We start from the raw sequence: 19,169 nt of genomic DNA, 5'->3' as shown, positions 1-19,169 counted from the left end.
GACACTGAAGAAGAGGGGAGCTGTTCGGCATGCATTAGCCTCAGTTTGTTTTTCTATTTTCCAAGTATTGTTGTATCTTCCATGGCTTCCTATTACTCTAGGATTAAAAGCCATATTTTAATAGGTACCACGAGTCTTCATGAGGGTTTAGCTGTCTCTCTCTCTTTTTACCTTTCTGGCATTAGCTCATACCAATCTTCCTCTTTATTTTTGTGCCATGGTTTACTCCAGCCTCAGGGCCATTGTACCTGCTGCTCCTTCTTGGAATTATTCCCCTTTTGCCTGATTAACATCTAGTTATTTCTTAGATGTTAACAAACGTTTCTTCTGAGAAGGCTTTTCTGCCATAGGTCAGGTCAGTTCCCGTTGTATGCTTGCAAAGCACTGTGTATCTTTCCTTCATGACAGATATCATAGTTGTCCTTTCCACTTATCTGTATGAAGCTCTGATACATGGCTTTCTCTGTCAAAGGAGTATTATGGCAGCAACTTAATGATTGTTTTTGTTTATCATTGTATCTACAGCTCATGTCTTAATGCCTAGGCTCTCAGTTAATATTTATCAAATGAGTGGACTTTTGGATGTTTCTTCAACGCTAAGGAGGACTGGACTCAAGAATTTCTATTAACCTAGTGTTAGAGTTCTGGAATAGAGCATGGTAAACTGGTCTGTTTGGGAAATGATGCCTAAGGGTTTCATCTGCATTGAATTTCTATTGAGGAAGGTTAACACTTCTTGATCTTCTTCAGCATCATGGTCCCTGCTTAGAAATGCACTGTCATGTGAGGGACCTTCACATTTGTGGAACTGATTATAGTAATTATTTCCAGAATATTTGTACTTTCTTTTTTTTTTTATAAATTTATTTATTTATTATTTTTAGCTGTGTTGGGTCTTCGTTTCTGTGCGAGGGCTTTCTCTAGTTGTGGCGAGCGGGGGCCACTCTTCATCGTGGTGCGCGGGCCTCTCACTATCGCGGCCTCTCTTGTTGCGGAGCACAGGCTCCAGACGCGCAGGCTCAGTAGTTGTGGCTCACGGGCCTAGTTGCTCCGTGGCATGTGGGATCTTCCCAGACCAGGGCTCGAACCCGTGTTCTCTGCATTGGCAGGCAGACTCTCAACCACTGCGCCACCAGGGAAGCCCCTGTACTTTCTTTTTGTCAACATATATTTACTTATATGTTGCTTTATTTGCAGTGTGGGTGAGCCCATATATAAGCCAGTGGTTGAGTCTTACTTATTTTTAAGGCGTCAAAATCAATTTTTCACTATAGAGAAAAATTGATTTTGACGCCTTAAAAATAAGTTTCCTTTCAAATAAGATGAAAATGCTGCAAACCAAAAATGTGAGGCTGTTTTATTGAGTCAAATTTCAGTTCACTGTTTCTAATCTAGGATTTTTTGTTTGTTGATTGCTTTTAAAATCAGTCTTGAGGAAGAGAGAGGCTACATTATGGTGTGAAGTAAAAGGCATCAGTAAGATCAAAAGATTGGGTAGAGACATTAGCTTTAGCAAGGAAGAGAGTCATTCATGGGCCCTGCCGCTATCCAGGGATTTCAGGGATTTTGGTATTTATCCTAAGAACACGGGGAATCCATTGAAGCATTGGGATGATGTGAATAGTTTTGTGGTTTTGAAAGTATCATTCTGGCAGTAGTATGTGGGAAGCAGATTGGGTGACTGTGAAGAAACCAGTTGTAAAAGTTTTGCTCACTTGAACTACTAGAGCGGTAAGATGAAGAAAAGTGAGTGGATTCCACTATGAATCCAGGTTTTGGGGATAGAGTGATATGGGTGATAGTAAGAGAAGGAAGTGGCGAGGATGACTCTTGATATTTTCGTGTGGCCACTGACTGGATATAGCCATTCACTCAGACAGGAAATGTTATTTTAAAAGTTTTAAAATTTGGAGATGAGAGAAGATAACTGGATTTAAATGTACTGTTAAATGTGTGTACTTAAAGACACTCAGACATACAAATACTTTAAATTGGGGGTTATGCTTATGAACTTTGATTAAGAAATTCATTTTATTTTTGTAAAAATTAACTTTACTTGTCTTTTTGGCCCAGTTATTCGCTTTCTCTTTTCATTGTAGAGGAGTCATTCATTCTCTTCCCTCCTTTACATAAATCTACCAGGAAGAAGGTTGTAGCTTTTTTTTTTTTTAACCTCATCAGGAGACGAAAAGATCTCTGATAAAGGAATAGTATTAAACAGCAGATGTGAAGGTGTGGTCAGGCTTCTCTGTTCATTCATTTCTAAGCTCAGACAGCATTTTACAGTGCAGGGGGCTCAGGCAGCTGTGCTCATGGTTACTTCCGTGTTGGTGGCTACTTGGGAGACATGTTGCCTTTGCCCCATGGTGGTGTGACTGTAGAAACACAGCTCCCAAGCCTGTTTCCCTGATCCCTTCAGTAATAAGGTATCTATAGCAACATGCTCTCCGCTATATTATGTTATATGCACAAAAACTACTTTGTTGTTCTTGTGAGGCCTGGTCATGAATATGGATTATGAACAGCTCTAAAATTTTCAGCCTGTTTTCTTTAACAGAAAAGTTGTTCTTGGATCCCTTTACACTCCTGACTTGTTCAGGTGGCAAAGCACACAGAGGGCATGGTCTTATAGAGCATTCTGAAGTCATCATAGAACCTAGGAACGACTTTATCACTGCAGCATTTGCTAATGGTAGGTTTTCTGTCACTTAGGATTCTTTGGTTAAAAATTGACTCTGACTAACTGAAACCAAAAAAAAAAAGTATCAGAATATTATAGGTGAGTTCAAAAAATTAAAGAACCAAGTGGTAGAAGGGACAGGAACCGTAGCAGCTCTGGGATCTAGAGAACAAGAATCAGTGGGTAATTTCTGCAGGGTGCTGAGTTTCAAGTGAATCAGCTCCAATCACTTTCTTTGTTTGTGTGCGTGTGTTTGTTTCCTTCCTTCAGGATTCAGATTGCAATAAGAGAGGGTCTTTGGTTATCTTAGCTTGGCTAGTGCAAGGCAGGGTGTCTTGATTGAAAGATTTCCTAGAACTTTCTTATTTGAGGGTGGAGTAGCTCCCCAAAGGAAATCTGCCAGTATGATAGAAAATTCTCATTGCCATCAGAGTCTCATGCTACTTCTGTTTGTTATCTATATTCAAATATATGTTTTTACTAGCATTTTAGGTATGACAGTGAAGTAAACAACCCTTGTTAGTTATATCGTATAAATTAGTATCTTTTAAACATTTAATTGAAAACTTATACAAGCATGAATTTAAGATTTTGCATATAATGTTATAGCTTTCTGTTACTTAACATTTATTTTTTGTGATGCCGTTGATTTATTTTCATCTTTCAACGTTTAGGATACTGTCTCAAGTGAAATTCAGACTGAGAATCTATAGGCTTCAGTGGGAAGTTGAAATAATTAGATTAATAAACAGATGGAGGCAGTTGCTTTCACTCTAGTTGTCCTTTAGCTCAGACATTTGCTGGTGGAGGGAGGGGAAACACTTCCTGCAAATACAGAAACGTTTTTCTTCCTTCTCTGGCAAATCGGATCTTGAAAGTAGTAAGGTGTAGAGTTACATCGTGCTTGGGGGAGGGCGTGTGTGTGTGTGTGTGTGTGTGTGTGTGCGCGCGCGCTGATGGAGTGTGCAGCAGCAGGTTCCTGGCCGAAACTTAGAATGTCCCGTTAGTATTTGATGCACATTACCCGTCTTCCGAGAGTCACGTTAAGTGATACACTGATACTCTGTGAGGTGTGTTAGAATGTAGGTATGGTAGAGATGTGTTTTTTTTGGCTTCTTAAATCTGTGTTAATTTAATAGTCTAATTTTGTAGTTAAGCAGTAAAAACTGAAAACAAACCTGAACCAGCTGGATAAATCGGTTTTACCACCTCATCACAAAACAGTAGGTGACTAACCTACTGAGTAAATACTGAGTAACCTACTGAGTAAATGCAATCAACAAACAAAAAATCCTAGATTAGAAACAGTGAACTGAAACCTACTGAGTGAGTAAATGCGGTGCTACTTTTCTCTACTAACAATGATCAAATTGTACTTCAAAAGAAGCACCTTTTACATAATTTCTAAATGCCGCCTGCCTGTTGTTTACAGATGTGTCTCAGTGCCCAAAGGAGCAAGAGATACGCAGTAATTCTTAGCTTTTCTGAGTTTCTGGCCCCCAGACATCAACAACTGAAAAGGAGAAGAAAAAATAACTGAGGGATCAGATTTCCTCTCCTTCTCTTTCTCCTTCTCTTTATTTGCACCTGACATCAGGCTTCCCTCCAGTGTGAGAAAACAGTTGTGATGCCTGGAGATCCTAGCAAAAGGTGAAGAATAAGCATGGAATAGAAGAGAGGACAGGCTGTTTTTGCTTAGCTTTTTAGACCCTCTAGCAGGAGTCATATGTGAAGTATGTAGCAGAATAGCATAATGGTTAAGAGTCTTTGCAGTGGAACCCTGTTGTTTTACTAGCTGTGTGATCTTAGGTATTTAACCTCTTGTACGAGTCTTTCTTATCTCTTAGTGTTACTTACAAGGATTATACGAGATCATGTGTGTAAAGTGCTTTTAACACGGTACCAGGCACACAGCGTACTCTCGGTCAGTAAATAGTTCCTGCTGCTGTGTTGGTATTATTTTTATAAGGGTTTTGGTAATAGATATTAATAAGACTCCAGTTGATTTTATGTGATTATACTGTATACTCAGAGGTGAGAAAAAATTTTTTTACTTGAATTAGAATTTCATCACCTATATAATCTTTTTTTTTTAATAAGTAATTTAAATTTATTTATTTTTATTTATTTATGGCTGTGTTGGGTCTTCGTTTCTGTGCGAGGGCTTTCTCTAGTTGTGGCAAGCGGGGGCCACTCTTCATCATGGTGCGCGGGCCTCTCGCTATCGCGGCCTCTCTTGTTGCGGAGCACAGACTCCAGACGCGCAGGCTCAGTAATTGTGGCTCATGGGCCCAGTTGCTCCGCGGCATGTGGGATCCTCCCAGACCAGGGCTCGAACCCGTGTCCCTTGCATTGGCAGGCAGATTCTTAACCACTGCGCCACCAGGGAAGCCCAATAATCTTGATCAAAATAAACTAGTGTAAGTATTGAAAGTTTTGGTATTATTATCTTCCAAAATATCTCGTAACGCTTGAAGCTTAAAGATTACATGGTTGTTCCTGGAATTTTTTTCTTTGACCAAATGCAAGTGCTGTCATTTAAAATTATATTTTCATGCATAGTAAAAATTACATAGTACTGGGCATGAATAAGGCACAATTAATATTTGGTGAGATGTTTAAATACTGTAGTTTTAAATATCATATGAATTTGAAAATCATATTTTGCTGAAATCAGCTTGCATATTCAGAATGGAAGGTCAAAAATAAATTAATAGCAGAATACTTATTTTAAAATAAAGATTTTCAGCAGTACTAAAACACTTGTTATTTGATTCAGTGCTCTTTGAGAACTTGGAGTGTCATCAGATTCCAAGTCATCTTTTTTAAACTTGAATTTTTCTGGAAGGAAAATACTATCTTTTAAAGATACTGCACTGTAATAATAATTTGTACACATAGTGTTTGCATTGTTTCTGAGTACATACCTGTGGATGCACACATGCATATACATATACTTTTAAAAAATAAAACTTCTGAAGTATTAATGAGAGGATTACTCTATACTGAGGGAAGGATTCCTTTTGTCTTTCATCACACTTATCTAATTTGGTATTATCCTTTTATGTGTGACCTTTGTTTAGTAATTTTGGTATTTAGTAATTTTAGTCTTTTTATAACCATACAGAATAAATTAAGTGAAAAACAGACCTTACCAAGAGCTGGGGGGTTTTTTAGCTCAGCATTCAGAATTATTCTATGTAGAATAGAACACTTAAACAACTGAACTGAAAGTGGGAGATAAGTTGAGTATAAATAGAATTCAACGCATTAAATGATAAGTACTGAAACAGTCTCTGTGATTCTGAACTGTAGCATGTTAGAATTCTATTTTGGTGGATAACTCTTCAGAATAGAATCAAGGATAAAAATGATTGTTATTGGAATTAGGATAAGTGACATCCTCACTGAGCAAGATTGATAAATTTATACACTTGTTTAAAGTAAAAACACTATTTTAAAATTAATGGCTTAGTATTTCCTGATTTTAAAATTTGTAATGGAGCCATACCAAATTATTGTGAAGTATTTGGACCATAACACTCAGTAAAGGTTTTTTGTTTACCTTTTTTATTAAAAACTTGATAAAAGTGCATTGTATACATTGTTTATCCTAGAATCAAGTGTTCATCAAGCATTTGTAGTTTTCCCCCATCCCTCCCAGAAAAGTTTTTAATCAGTGGTACAGAATATTTGTCATCCACCAAATTAAAAACTGCAGGTTTGTAAACTTGGCACTCAGAGAAAGAAGTAGGTGCCGTAAAATGATTAAGTATTGGCATGTGTACACCTGCTGTCAGGAAATAAACTTCCCATATGTTGCAGTTTGACAGACATGCATCTTAAAATGTATTGAATGAAACTGCCGCTGCACTCTTTATCCTTTATCTTTTTTCAACAGTGCATCCTCTTTGTGCCTGTAAGTAATCACTTTTGCTTCAGTTAGAGGAAAATGATAGATTTTTTCAGATATGCTTGAAGTTAAGTGGTGATGCTCCTTGAGAGTGCAGTAACTGGTTGACTGAGTAAATCACTGAAGTACTAGCTTGGCCCTGAACACCAACGAGGGAACAGATGTTCTATTTTGAAACATTTAATTTTTTTTTTTTTATAAAAACGTGAGCCTGAGACACATTGATTTTTTTTTCACATTTTATCACGTCATGTCAAAATAAATTCCCCCAGTATATGTGCGTATTGATAAAAGAAAATGAATATCTCAATTGTTTTTAAAAAGTAAATACTTAGATGAGAACTGCATTGATGAAACATCTGAACTTTATAAATATGTTTATGGAATAATTCAACTAAATCTTATTGCATGGAATATGGTTTTTAGAACCCTAGAATAGGTCAAAATTTGTCCTTTGCAGAATTATAAAGTTTCCTTAAAATTGACAATAATGTTTTATTTACATTTAATTATATATTGAAATGAAAAACTGAATCCCAAATGAAGGGTCTTTTGACTGTATCCATTTCTTAAATTAAAATTTATGTGGAAAACATATGCAAACACACCTTCTTGGCCCCTAACGTAAGAGTTGAACCATTGATGTATGCACGCCTGTTATTGCATGTTAATACACAGAATCCCCATATGTGGATTTTTAGTAGATTGTTTGGGATACCTTTTTGTTATATCATGTATTTTTAAGAATTACCTTCTTCAGAAATTAAAAAAATATTTTTGGATTCCTTTATGCGATGAGTTTTAACTAAAACTTGTCCTATGGATGTGATCAGTTTTAACTATACATGCTTTTAGCAATATTCTACAGATTGCACGTTTGGGAAAAAAAAAAAAAAGTTGTCTTTTCTAGTGGAGTTTGCGGTGGCGATACCTGCCTGCTTTTTCTTTTGCTGCATTGGCACAAGCGTTGTGCTTATTTTGTTGTAAATGGTTCCAGTATTTTATCAGTTCACTAGGCTGGAACTGATGAGAGGTAATTAGGTGGCTGTATTTACAGCTTGAATAAGAAACTCGCCAGTGATTGAACACAAACTCATTGGGAGGGGGGACAGGATCAATTCTCAACTTGGCAAGACAGATCCCTACATATACATCTTCCAAGTGCAAACGACGTATGCTTAAAGAAACTTTAAATATCTTCTCTGCCAGATCTCCAGAAAAAACATAACCAGTCCCGGAACAGAAGACAGGATAGCGCTCACTTGGGTAGAGGTCTGGTGGCATGTACCACTTGCTGTCTTTGTTTCTGTTGGGTGCGTATCCCCTCATTAGGTAACCAGTAAAATAGTTATGTCTAGGAGGCAGGTCTGGCTTCAGTAACTTAAGTATTAAATATTCGGTGTTGACAAACATGTCACTGTCAGTTTTCATAACATATGGAATATGTGGACAGTATGTGGCAACCCAGTTCATGCCCATTAGTGTTTTAATGGTCAGATTATAGTATGTATCTAAATATTCCTGTTGAATTATATCGTGGTATTGTCTGCTTTCTTCCAGTATTGCACGTTGAAGGTAGCCATTTAACTTAATACTTACACCCAACAAAAAAATTCGTATGATTTGGATACCAGGTGCTAGACTTTCATTGCCCCAAGTTTGCCGAATAGCTCTTCTAGCTTCTATCTGTCCAGGTTCTGCAGCTATTAGTAGTATTAAAAAAGGGCTTTTCTCCTGGCATTTTTCAGGTTCATTGATAAGGTATTTGAAATGGTAAGAATTTGGATGTCCAGTGCCTTTTTCATTGTAAATACTTCCATTGGCACTGAGTGTATTCTCCAGCCCTGTAACTCCTTGTGGTGACAAATCTGTGTTATTGGAGTTAGTTGCTGTTTGCGGCCTCAGAGTCTGCGGGACTGCTTCTTTCCAGATGTTCCGAAGAGAGCTGTGGTTTGTCTCACTCTGTGTGGAACGAAATCCACGGAAAGCGTATGTCACAGGGTTTTCTTTGAATCCAGTTCTGCCTGGCAGCCAGTCGTGATGATTGAAAAACAAAAACACGGCAAACAGAAACACAAGAGAAAGTACACCAATAAGATGGGTGCGGAACAGAGACCTCTTGGCATTCCAGCTCAGCTTTGCAAGGCAGCAGTGTCTTCTTCTCCACTGAAGCATGTTGTAAATATCCAGTAGTGGATGAGAGAGATCGGTGGCTGAGAATGTGTTCTTCTCCTGAATCAGTACTGTTTTTTGGTAATCATTTTCTAATGCGGTCACGTCGTCTCCCTCGCAGTCATTCTATAAAGATGAAGCATAAATGTTTACGGCATGGAAATATCACAGAACTGCTTGAAAGAGACTAATAAAATTAGGGCACATGGAAATTTTTAAGTTGTGAAAATAGGATAACCCAGGAACAACGTTTATGATTTGTCTTCCCTTGGCAACGTAACATCCTGAGAACAGGATTAATTTCTTTAAAAATACACCTTTGGAGCACAGTGACCACTTTAAAGAGAGGTGAATGGATTGATTTTCTTCCACTTATCGTCTCAGTAGCTCTGGTCATTTGTACTTGTTGACTTAAGTTAAAGATTAAAAGTTGTATGCATGGAGAAGAGGGAAATGCTGCTAAATCCCTGAGAGAGGCCATGAAAGGAGGCCTGAGAGCAGATGGAAAATTTATTGGCATTAATTAAAATTGATTTGACATACTGTTGGTGGTATGGTGCACAGTCAGCGGCCTTTTTTGTAAAATGGTCATGTATCAGTTGTGGGACAGACGGTGCAAGGTTGATTATGGCAGAGTTTTGTTAGTCACAGTACACTGCTTGGCATGTTTCCGTTGGCCCCTACTGTGTCGAGAAAGTCAGTGAGAAGACGCACCTGTCAGAATTAATGTTCAGGGTTCAGTAACTTCAGTGCAGGATTTTAAGACAGTAATAAATGATGGACCTTTGCAAATACCCTTTTCTCATGTTAACTTTCCACTTCAAACATGAGGTATTCAGGAGATCATTGTCCTTACTTAGACTTAAGATTGATTTTTATAATATAGCAACTAATTATCTTTAGTTATCTGTGGACTTCACAGAGTACTATCACGTACCTCAGTTGAATCTCCATGTTAGAATTAAACAAAGAACTGCTTTGAACAGTCTTTTCAGATTTCTTACAAAATATAGACACTAGGTATTATTGTATCCCCAACTATTTAAAATTTTAAATTTCACAAAATGCATCTTAAAAGATCTTTGAGTTATGCTGTGTTCTAAATTTGCATGTAGAGAATTTTTTACATTTTTAGGACTTCTGCTAGCATGACACTTAGAGCCCTACATTTAGAAAAAAAAATTTATGAGATGTCAATATGGGAAGTTCACGATGCTGCATATTAAGAACTGGTCTTTGAACAGGTTTTTTCAGTGCATAGCACAAATTTGTTCATGTTTTTTCAGTTTGCTCTTAGTTTTTCTGGATCAAGGCGTGGGGGTAAAGGATGGATAAGGAGCTGTAGCTTGAATTCTATTAAAAGAGAAAAAAAGCCTTTTTGTGTAATTTTAATTTTTTCAACTTTTTATTGTGAAAATTATTTATGTAAAAGAAAACTGGTCAATTAAAAACATTGTAGGAGCGTTTGTTTATTTGAAATTATATATACACATATGAATGTGTTTATGTAGCCTGTGATATTGAAAGGTTTATGGTTAATACCAAATTTGCTTAACCTCGATGAGAAATTTAATTATTTGGGGAAAATAATGGCATTTACATGGAAGTCCTCATATAATTGAATAACTAGAGTAACACTCATATAATGTGAAGTATTTTGAAAATATTGATGGAAAGTGTTAGACTACTATTCTAGCAAAAGCCACTAGGAGGAGCAAGTAGGTGGGAATTCAAACATTTCTAAAGTGTAATAGTGCAGGCACTAGCTTTTGATAATTTCTAGTATCTGAAATTATGTAGTGCTTTTAGAAGTTACGGTATTTCTCCAATGTAAAAATTATTTAATCATTTTATGAGATAGGAGCAGTGTTTTTTTTTCCTTAAGTTTTCAGATTTAAAAAAAATAGAATCTAGTTATTTATTAGAATTTATTTACCTGAATTTTAATTTCACATTACTCTAATGAAGACCAAGACACTTCACCGTACCAGTAAAACATAGCTCTGTGGTGAGCTCGGTTGAAAATAGCAGAGCTGAGTGTTCTGGTTTAGAGACTCGCTTTTCTCCTCCTTACACTGTAAATAGTTGGCCATTGTGTTCAGATGAGGAGACTCTTTCTAAGCTTTTATTTTCAAGTGAAAGATTAGATAAATAGTAATAATTCTCCCTCCACCCCATAAAGAAGCCAGTAGATACAAGGGTTATGTGTGTAAATTTAAAAGAAACAAAAGTTGCTTTTAAAATTTATTTGATAATCTATTTTAAACATTCCAAAGCTAAATTAAATGTGTCAGCTTTCTCTTGATACAGAATGCTTGGAATCTGGTTGAAGTCTAGTCATTTAGATCTTTTAAAAGTGTAAATTTGATGGTTTAAGAAGCAATAAATAGAAGGTCAGATGTTTGAATGCATGTTTGAATAAAGGACTGAAAAAATGAATGAAGGTAAATATATTAGTAAATTGTATTTTTATGAAAACATTATACCTGAAGTGATGTTTCTAAAGTATTTCAGTGTTACAGAAAACAGCAAATTATTATATATTGTAATCTGGCATACATGTAGTTTATGGTCCTATGTGATTTTGTAGCCATAGGTGATGGAGATGCATCTTAATTTAAATTCATGATATTTGTATGTTTGTAAATATCCAGCTGCTCAGGCTTGAAATCCATATATACTCATTTCTTAATCTCCCATTGGTAAGTGTAGTGCATGTGTCTAGCCTTAAAAAAATTCTTCATTAAACATTTTTCAGATATTTATCATAATTCTACTGTTAAAAAGAAAGTACAATTAAAGTAACTATTCCTCCTTTTATTAAAAGATAAAATTATTCTCCAGTTACTGCCTGTTGTACATTAATTCTTAAGAAGTGGGAACAAGACCAGAAAGTTACAATATTTTGACATTCTAAATAGTTTTGCACTTTTACATTTTCAGCATAGAAATAGCTTTGATTTATCTCTTATGGGTTTTTATGGTAATATTATCAAGTTATTAATATGTATTTACATCTTATGGATTGACGCTCATGGAGAGGATGTTACTATAAAATGTTCCATTACTTCTCCCTCTCTCTTTCCCTCTCTCTCTCTCTCTCTCTCTCACACACACACACACACACACACACACACACACACACACATGCTGTTTTTATTATTTGGCTTTTAAAAGTGATGATATCTTTAGTCTGTGGGAACAGTTCTAGATTTAAGGGGTGCTTGAATAAAAAACTCTACACTCTTGTTTTGAGATAGCTAGCTTATAAAAATGTTTAATTGGTGACTTTAACATTGAGAGATAAAGGTACTAAGAGAGACTTGAGGTTTTTTACAACCATATTTTTTTTGTTTGTTTAATACCATCTGGTTTCATTCCTTAATGGAATAAAAATTCATACTATGAGTGAGAGTTGATGTTGAGCTCTAATAATAATAGGGCCTGATAGACTTGTTTAATCTTAACTTTAGAATGGAATCCCTACATATGTCTTACAAATGTTTGCCTTTTGTGATTATTAAATAATAGGTTGAGTTGTGCTGTAAAATTGAGCAAAAATCAGGATCTTTGACGATCTGTAAAAAAATTTTAGAAATACCCGAGTTCCTGAGCCATGAGTTGCTCTTCTATGATTGTTACTAAAATAGTTTATTAGATTTATTTCTGCCCTGCACACACATACTATGCCACTTAGTTCATCATTACATATTTATATAGCCTGGAAGCACAGTGGCTACATTTAAGTTTAATTTTTTGACCTTGTATTGCTGTTACATGGATATTTTTATGACAGAGTATTTTCGTGTTATATTTTTGAGTTTCACTTTAAAAATGATCACCAAAACCAGTCTTATATTTTGATCATTTAGAATCAGTCTGTTGCTTAAAATAAAAGCTCACTATTTTAAAAGGGGGTAATTTTAGCAAGTATTGATATTTCTTTGTTTAAAGTTGTATTCGTGGACATGCAAATCTCCTGGGGTGGTGTGCTGTGCATAAATGCACACTGCCTTCTGTGATCCTGTGCAAATGCTTTCCTTTTAGTATCTTACAGCTCGGTGGTACTTAAAATTTGTCGATAGTCTCAGAGTTAGTAAGTTATCTTTATTTAGGGAGATGGGAATGGGAGGCAACATTTTGTTACTAAAAACTGTTCTATATTAAGATTTTGTTTTAAAAGGACTGAAAAAGCTCTTAATATTAAGATCATCTTTGATACTATTTAATGAATTTCACTGCATTGACCTCTTTGATGGCCATTTTTAAGAGAGCACTTTAATTTATTGGATAAGGATTCAGCTTGACTTAATTTGATAAAGGATTGCTATGTTTTCTTTAGAGGGCTTCAGATTTTTTTTAAAGTTTAATTTCTCAGAGAAGCCTTTAAGCACATCTTGTTACTGTTTGCCTTTTCGGTAATCCATAATTACTGCAAGCTACATGTTTACTTGAATAAAGCAGTGACGGCTTGTCTTCTAAACAATGACAGATTTTAAAATCATATATTTAGAAACCCTTTCATAGTTTCAAAGACAGTGAGCTGTATGAACTTGTTTATTAGATACTAGTGCCTACAGGGCTATAAAAAAGTAACAGACATTTAAATGAGTATCCCACACAAGATATCGACATACCTTCCTTGGTCAGGCATTTATGTGGCGAGGGTTATGCCCACTGAAGATACTTTTGGCACGCCGTCACTTCAGCCAAGATGCTATCGAACATGCGCACCTCCCCCAGCAGTCTGCCTCCTGCGATTGCCTTTCACAGTGTCCAGAGTGTCCATCTGTCTGCTTGTCTTCGAGTTCCCCTTCTTGTTCATATGGGTCCTGGTCTTCTGAGGTTTTTCCTTTCTTTCATTTTCTTTCTCTTTCTTTAAACAAAAGAGCTGTGGTTGTTCGTTCTGTTTGGAGCACTGTCGACTCCTGCTGACAGTTGATGCATTGAAGCTTTTTACATCTGCTGTTTTCCTGGCCGGACAATGCAGTGCTGTATTCTCTTCTCAGTATCCATATTTCTAGTAAGAACACTGAGCTGCAATCAAAAGCAGCCAGAGCTAGAATGGAGTGCTTCGATTGTATTGGAGAAGAACAGGATTTAACTCTCTGTCGTTGTTGCCTGGCAGCTGCAGGAAGGATTTTGAGCAGTTTTACCAGGGTTTTAGTCTGTAATATGAAATCCAGGGTTCCTCAGCTGCTGCACAGGCAGGCAGCCGTTTAAATGTGGGCTTGACAGATGCTCTCTCTGACAGAGCAGAATTGAACGTCACTGCTTGGCTGAATCCCACGTGATGGTTTGCATTCATTTTGACTAAAAACCTAAGGTAGGGAGAAGCTTAGAGATTTGCTTCCATGTGCTAAATTATATATATTCAGTGTAAGTGTAGTGATGAGTGAGTAATGCAAAAATGGGATGATTATGAAATGAATGGTTATAATTTTATTTTTTTCCAGCTTATTTCCTTTTTTTTTTTTTTACTTTATGCTCAAGCACAGGCTTTCTAAATGTTTTCAGTGTTAGATGTTGGTTTTCATGTTACATGATTTTATAGGGCATAAGCAATATAAGCTTTGATATGTAACTTAGGGTAATTTAACCCCTTCAGTGCACTCCTTCCCTTGAAGTTTTTTTTCTCAAATTGTTCTGATTTTCATTTTACTAATACCTAGTTGCGGCTCGTAGATCATTTTTAATCAGTAACGTAGGCGTCTTCCCCCCCCCCGTCCCCCCCCATTTTCTGGGATTTATGTAAATCAGCTGCTGTAGATTGCTTTACTGACACATGCTGTGATACAGCCCACTTCTTTTTTACTCTTGTGTGGTTTCTAGTGTTGTTGAAGGCAGCAAAACTTTATTTTTAATCACTTTTTAATGTCAGCATTTATTTTTTATTTTTATTTTTCTTTAAAATTACATGTATGGTGGAATTCAACAAAATGATGTAATGGATATAAAGCACACTTGTATGGGATCTTGGTGGGTAATGAGGTTTTACTAATCATATTTATTTGTCCTAATATTTCAGGATGGTTTAGTAACTTGCCATCAAGCAAATTTTTCAGTAAACACTAGATATTCACTCTGAAATATTTTGTATGATTAGTCTGTTGGGCACCTTGCTGCTTTTTTTTCTGCAAGTACTGGGGCATTGTCCTTTTTTTTTTTTTTTTAAGTAACCTGAATTATCAGTTTTTCCTCTGAGACTTTAGGGACCTTAACTCATAGAAATTTACCATTTTGAAACTTACACCGTATATTTGTAGTCATATATTTTTCATCCCACCTATCTTCCCCAGTAATGTGTGTTATTTCAAATATAGATTTACATTTTCTCTAATATTAAAATTTTTTTTGTCCTCATTATGTTTTTTAGTACAGCTGATGAAACATGTTTTGTAGTTTTAGGAATCCTAAGACTTTTTTAAAGGAGTGTATGTGATTTTCCTAGAAATGTTAGAAGGAACAGTAAGAGTTTTATAAATGGGTAATGTAAGGCCTAGAGCTTTGACTTTTTCTGGTTAAGTGTGAAGGAGAGAACTAAAACCCAGGTTTCTTGGCATTTAGTCCCTAAGTCCACCCATATTACATGCTCACTACTCTCTTTTTAAAAAATTAATTAATTAATTAATTAATTATTTTTTGGCTGCATTGGGCCTTCGTTGCTGCGCACGGGCTTTCTCTAGTTGTGGTGAGTGGGGGCTACTCTTCGTTGCGGTGTGCAGGCTTCTCATTGTGGTGGCTTCTCTTGTTGCGGAGCACGGGCTCTAAGCATGTGGACTTCAGTAGTTGTGGCGCACGGGCTCAGTAGTTGTGGCCCACGGGCCCAGTTGCTCCGCGGCATGTGGGATCTTCCCAGACCAGGGCTCGAACCCGTGTCCCCTGCATTGACAGGTGGATCCTTAACCGCTGCGCCACCAGGGAAGCCCACACTACTCTTTTTTTTTTTAATTAGGTGGCAGAGTAATGCTTAAGTGCTTACTTACTTAAAATAACTTACTTTATAAAAGTATAAGTGGTTTGTAGTAGATCATTATTTATCAATAATTCCTGACGTAGGATTTGACTATGCAAGTAGCAGCAGTGACTAAATTCATGTTGTGTGCTAAGCCTACTTGAGCTGTTATATAAATGACTTTTTTTCTCATAATGGTTTTATTATTGTAATACCCATTTTAAAGATGAGGAACCAGTGTTTAGAGTTGTAAACTAATTATCCCAAATATCAGATGATTAGTGATGAGAAAGAGTCCAGGTGGGAATTAAAGCAATATTAAGTCCTTACCCTCTCTTCTTAACCATTATGCTGCATGGCACTGCTGGAGAAATTGTGGGACTTTTTTCCTGTTACTAGCACAGCATACCCAGAGATCATTCATAGCAGTATAAATGGATGTTTGTAGTTTTGTTTTAATCACTTGATCAGCAAATACATATCTGATCAACTACTGTGTGCCAACATTTGCAATTAGGCACAGCTTATTAAATGTTAGAGATACAAAGATGTTTTAGTTACATTCCCTGCCCTTTCTCCAGGAAGGATAAAGGAATTATTTGTGGCTGTTCTTTTGACTGGACTCTTTTTTGATGCCCACTGGATTTCTTATGGATCTTGATTATTAAGAGAACTCCATAGGTAACCTGCTGGTTAGTGGTTCCTTGCAGTATTAGGTAGAGCCCCTGAATTCCCAGTGGACTATTGTCTCAACTGTGCTTGCGATGGGGAAAGTGTTTACACAGCAAAGGAGACTCCTGAAAGCAAATGAAAGGGTACCTGTGTACTGAATCAGAATTTACTTTAAACTTCTAGGTACAATTGCATCCTGTTTCTTATGTTTAAGTTAAGCTGGTTAGGAACTTTACAGAAAAACAGCAGACGTGAGATAAAAGTTCCTTTAGTGACTTTTTCTAGCAACCTGCATGTTTCCAGCCAAGAGAAGTGGTAAAAATCTTATGACAGGCAAGCTTGTAGAAGTTCTTCCTTTAGTCTAATTTCTTTTAACATCTGATTTCTATGGTTAAGCTTTCTCAGTAAATGTGACAGATTTCTTTGTCAGACTCAGCAAACTGGCAGCTATTTTGTTAAGTTTTATAGTTATAAATGTCTTGTAATTTTTACTTGCATAGGTCTGTTTTTCAATTTTAGAACACACCCCTGGTGGGAAAATAGATGGATATTACTATCACATATGCATTCTGGCCAGCATCGTCCAGGCTCATTTTAGGATTTTCCTGGGCATGTCTAGAATATCCCCTAAGGAGTCAGAATTTAAAGGCAGGATTTGCTATGCCTCCTAACTCTTAGTTTCTACTGGGTACAGAAATAATTATTACTTCTTTATTCATGTTGTTAATAGTTTCTGAGTGATTATTACATGATCAATCAGGTACAGATTTGTTCAATATGTAATAAGAAAGACAAGTATTATACTATTCATCTATCTATATAAATTCAACTAAATGTCCTTGGTAAAAAGAATAAGGGAAAAAGGGTTGTGGGGAGAACACTTCAACCATGGTGGGTGATTTCTGTTCACTGAGAATGAGCTAATAGCCTTGAGTAATGTGAGGAGGGGAACATGAATCTGGTTTTCCCTACATTAGTCTCCATTCCTGTTTGTGCTTTAGTCTGACTCTTTGGCCCCTAAATGCAAGCCATTTATTTCACCTGAAGAACTAGCTATCTTTTTCCAGTGCTGGAGAAAAATCTTAATGTTTTGGATTAGATGTAATTTCCAACGTAGTACTCTGAAAAATTCCATTTGACACAGTTATTTAGATACCAATTTTAATTTTATTGAGATCAATCAGCAATTTTGCATAGCAGTGTTTGCTTGGAGTTTATATCTCTTGACTATTTTGACTCAAAATCAGATGACATCTTTTTCATTACATAAAAGATTTGGACAAATAACATATTTTTGGCTATTTAATATTAGTAGTTTTCCATTTTTGAAAAAAATACTGTGTTTATTAAGAATTTGGCATTTTCCTTTGAAGTTAATATAAGATTTATGAACCAGTTTTGCTTTTCTTTGAACTCACAAAGCAGGAATTAGCTGATTGCAAATTAGCAATCTCAGAATGACCACAAGTGTCAGTGTTTGCCTGCCTTACTCTTTCCTTCAGTTTTCACAAGCTTGTGCTGCAGTTTCTCATATTGTTTAAGAATTTCTTTAGACTTGAAAGCAGAGCTAAATTTAAAAGTCTCTTTCAAAACTAACTGTAGACACCTTTATCTGGTTTAATTCATAACAAACTGTTAATGATCCTAAGGGAAAATGTAAGCATCTAAAATCAGCAGTAATTTGGCAAGTACTTTAATAGTAAAGGCAGGGACTTCCCTGGTGGTTCAGTGGTTAAGAATCCGCCTGCCAATGCAGGGGACTTGGGTTCGAGCCCTGGTCTGGGAAGATCCCACATGCTGTGGAGCAACTAAGCCCGTGCGCCACAGCTGCTGAGCCTGCGCTCTAGAGCCCGCGAGCCACAACTACTGAGCCCACGTGCCACAACTACTGAAGCCCGCGTGCCTAGAGCCCGTGCTCCGCAACAAGAGAAGCCACGGCGATGAGAAGCCTGCGCACCGCACCAAACAGCAACCCCTGCTCGCCGCAACTAGAGAAAGCCACGCGCAGCAACGAAGACCCAACGCAGCCCAAAAAAAAATTAATTAATTAATTAAAAAAAATAGTAAAGGCATACTTCAGAGATATTTGGGGTTCAATTCCAGACCACCGTAATAAGCGAAATCGCAATAAAGTGAGTCACATGAATTTTTTGTTTCCCAGTGCACAGAAAAGTTATGTTTACAGTATACTTTGTGCGATAATAGCATTATATCTAAAAAAACGATGTACATATCTTAATTTAAAAATGTTAACCATGATCTGACAACATGGGGTTGCCATAAACCTTCAATTTGTGGAAAAATGTATCTGCAAAGTGCAGTAAAACGAGGTATGCCTTTTTGCTTGTATGTTCTTTGGTTTCTCAGTAGCATAGCTGTTTCTTTTTAGCACGAATCAACTAGAATCTTTCAGTTGTTATTTGGCACACATGGAATAGTCTTAGAGGTTAGAGCTGGGGTTATCAATGAAGGCAGTACTGGGCTTGATACTACTTTCCTAGGAGGTGTTCTAGAAGTTTACGAGGGAAGGTGTGTTTGGCTGACAAAATAATTGAAGGGCATTTAGTGAGTGTGGCCAGGGAAGGTAGTCTGTAGTGTGGGAGACAATCTTTGAAAACAGCAAGGCCTTCTGAGTGTCTCAGTGTGTGTGTGTGTTTGTGTGAGACCTTCTTTAAATGAATCTAAAACATAATTGTAATACAGAGTATATTGCTAGGATATTGGTTTCCATTAAAATTTTTACATACATAGGTTAATGTTACCTGTGCATTTAATTT

The 19,169-nt window shown here is 36.6% G+C and overlaps 2 protein-coding genes across 3 annotated transcripts in view; one reads left to right on the top strand and one right to left on the bottom strand.

Annotated features, from left to right (window-relative positions):
- Positions 1–19,169, top strand: part of CDC73 (cell division cycle 73) — a 91,010-nt gene that overhangs the window by 35,979 nt on the left and 35,862 nt on the right. The window lies entirely within an intron of this gene.
- Positions 843–18,339, bottom strand: B3GALT2 (beta-1,3-galactosyltransferase 2). Of its 2 annotated transcripts, XM_082395082.1 has the most exons (3): positions 13,403–18,339; positions 9,309–9,479; positions 843–8,891 (listed from the first exon to the last, which is right to left on the bottom strand). In XM_082395082.1, the coding sequence occupies exon 3, from the start codon at positions 8,766–8,768 to the stop codon at positions 7,500–7,502; it is 1,269 nt and encodes a 422-aa protein (XP_082251208.1). In that variant the 5' UTR covers positions 8,769–8,891; positions 9,309–9,479; positions 13,403–18,339; the 3' UTR covers positions 843–7,499. The 2 variants fall into 2 exon arrangements, with proteins under 2 accessions (XP_082251208.1, XP_082251207.1); XM_082395081.1 differs by lacking the exon at positions 9,309–9,479.

The sequence above is a fragment of the Balaenoptera borealis genome, assembly GCF_965194805.1.
Source record: "Balaenoptera borealis genome assembly, chromosome: 1".
NCBI lineage: Eukaryota > Metazoa > Chordata > Mammalia > Artiodactyla > Balaenopteridae > Balaenoptera > Balaenoptera borealis.
The sequence above is the reverse complement of the archived record's forward strand: the minus strand, read 5'-3'. Positions and strand labels throughout refer to the sequence as shown.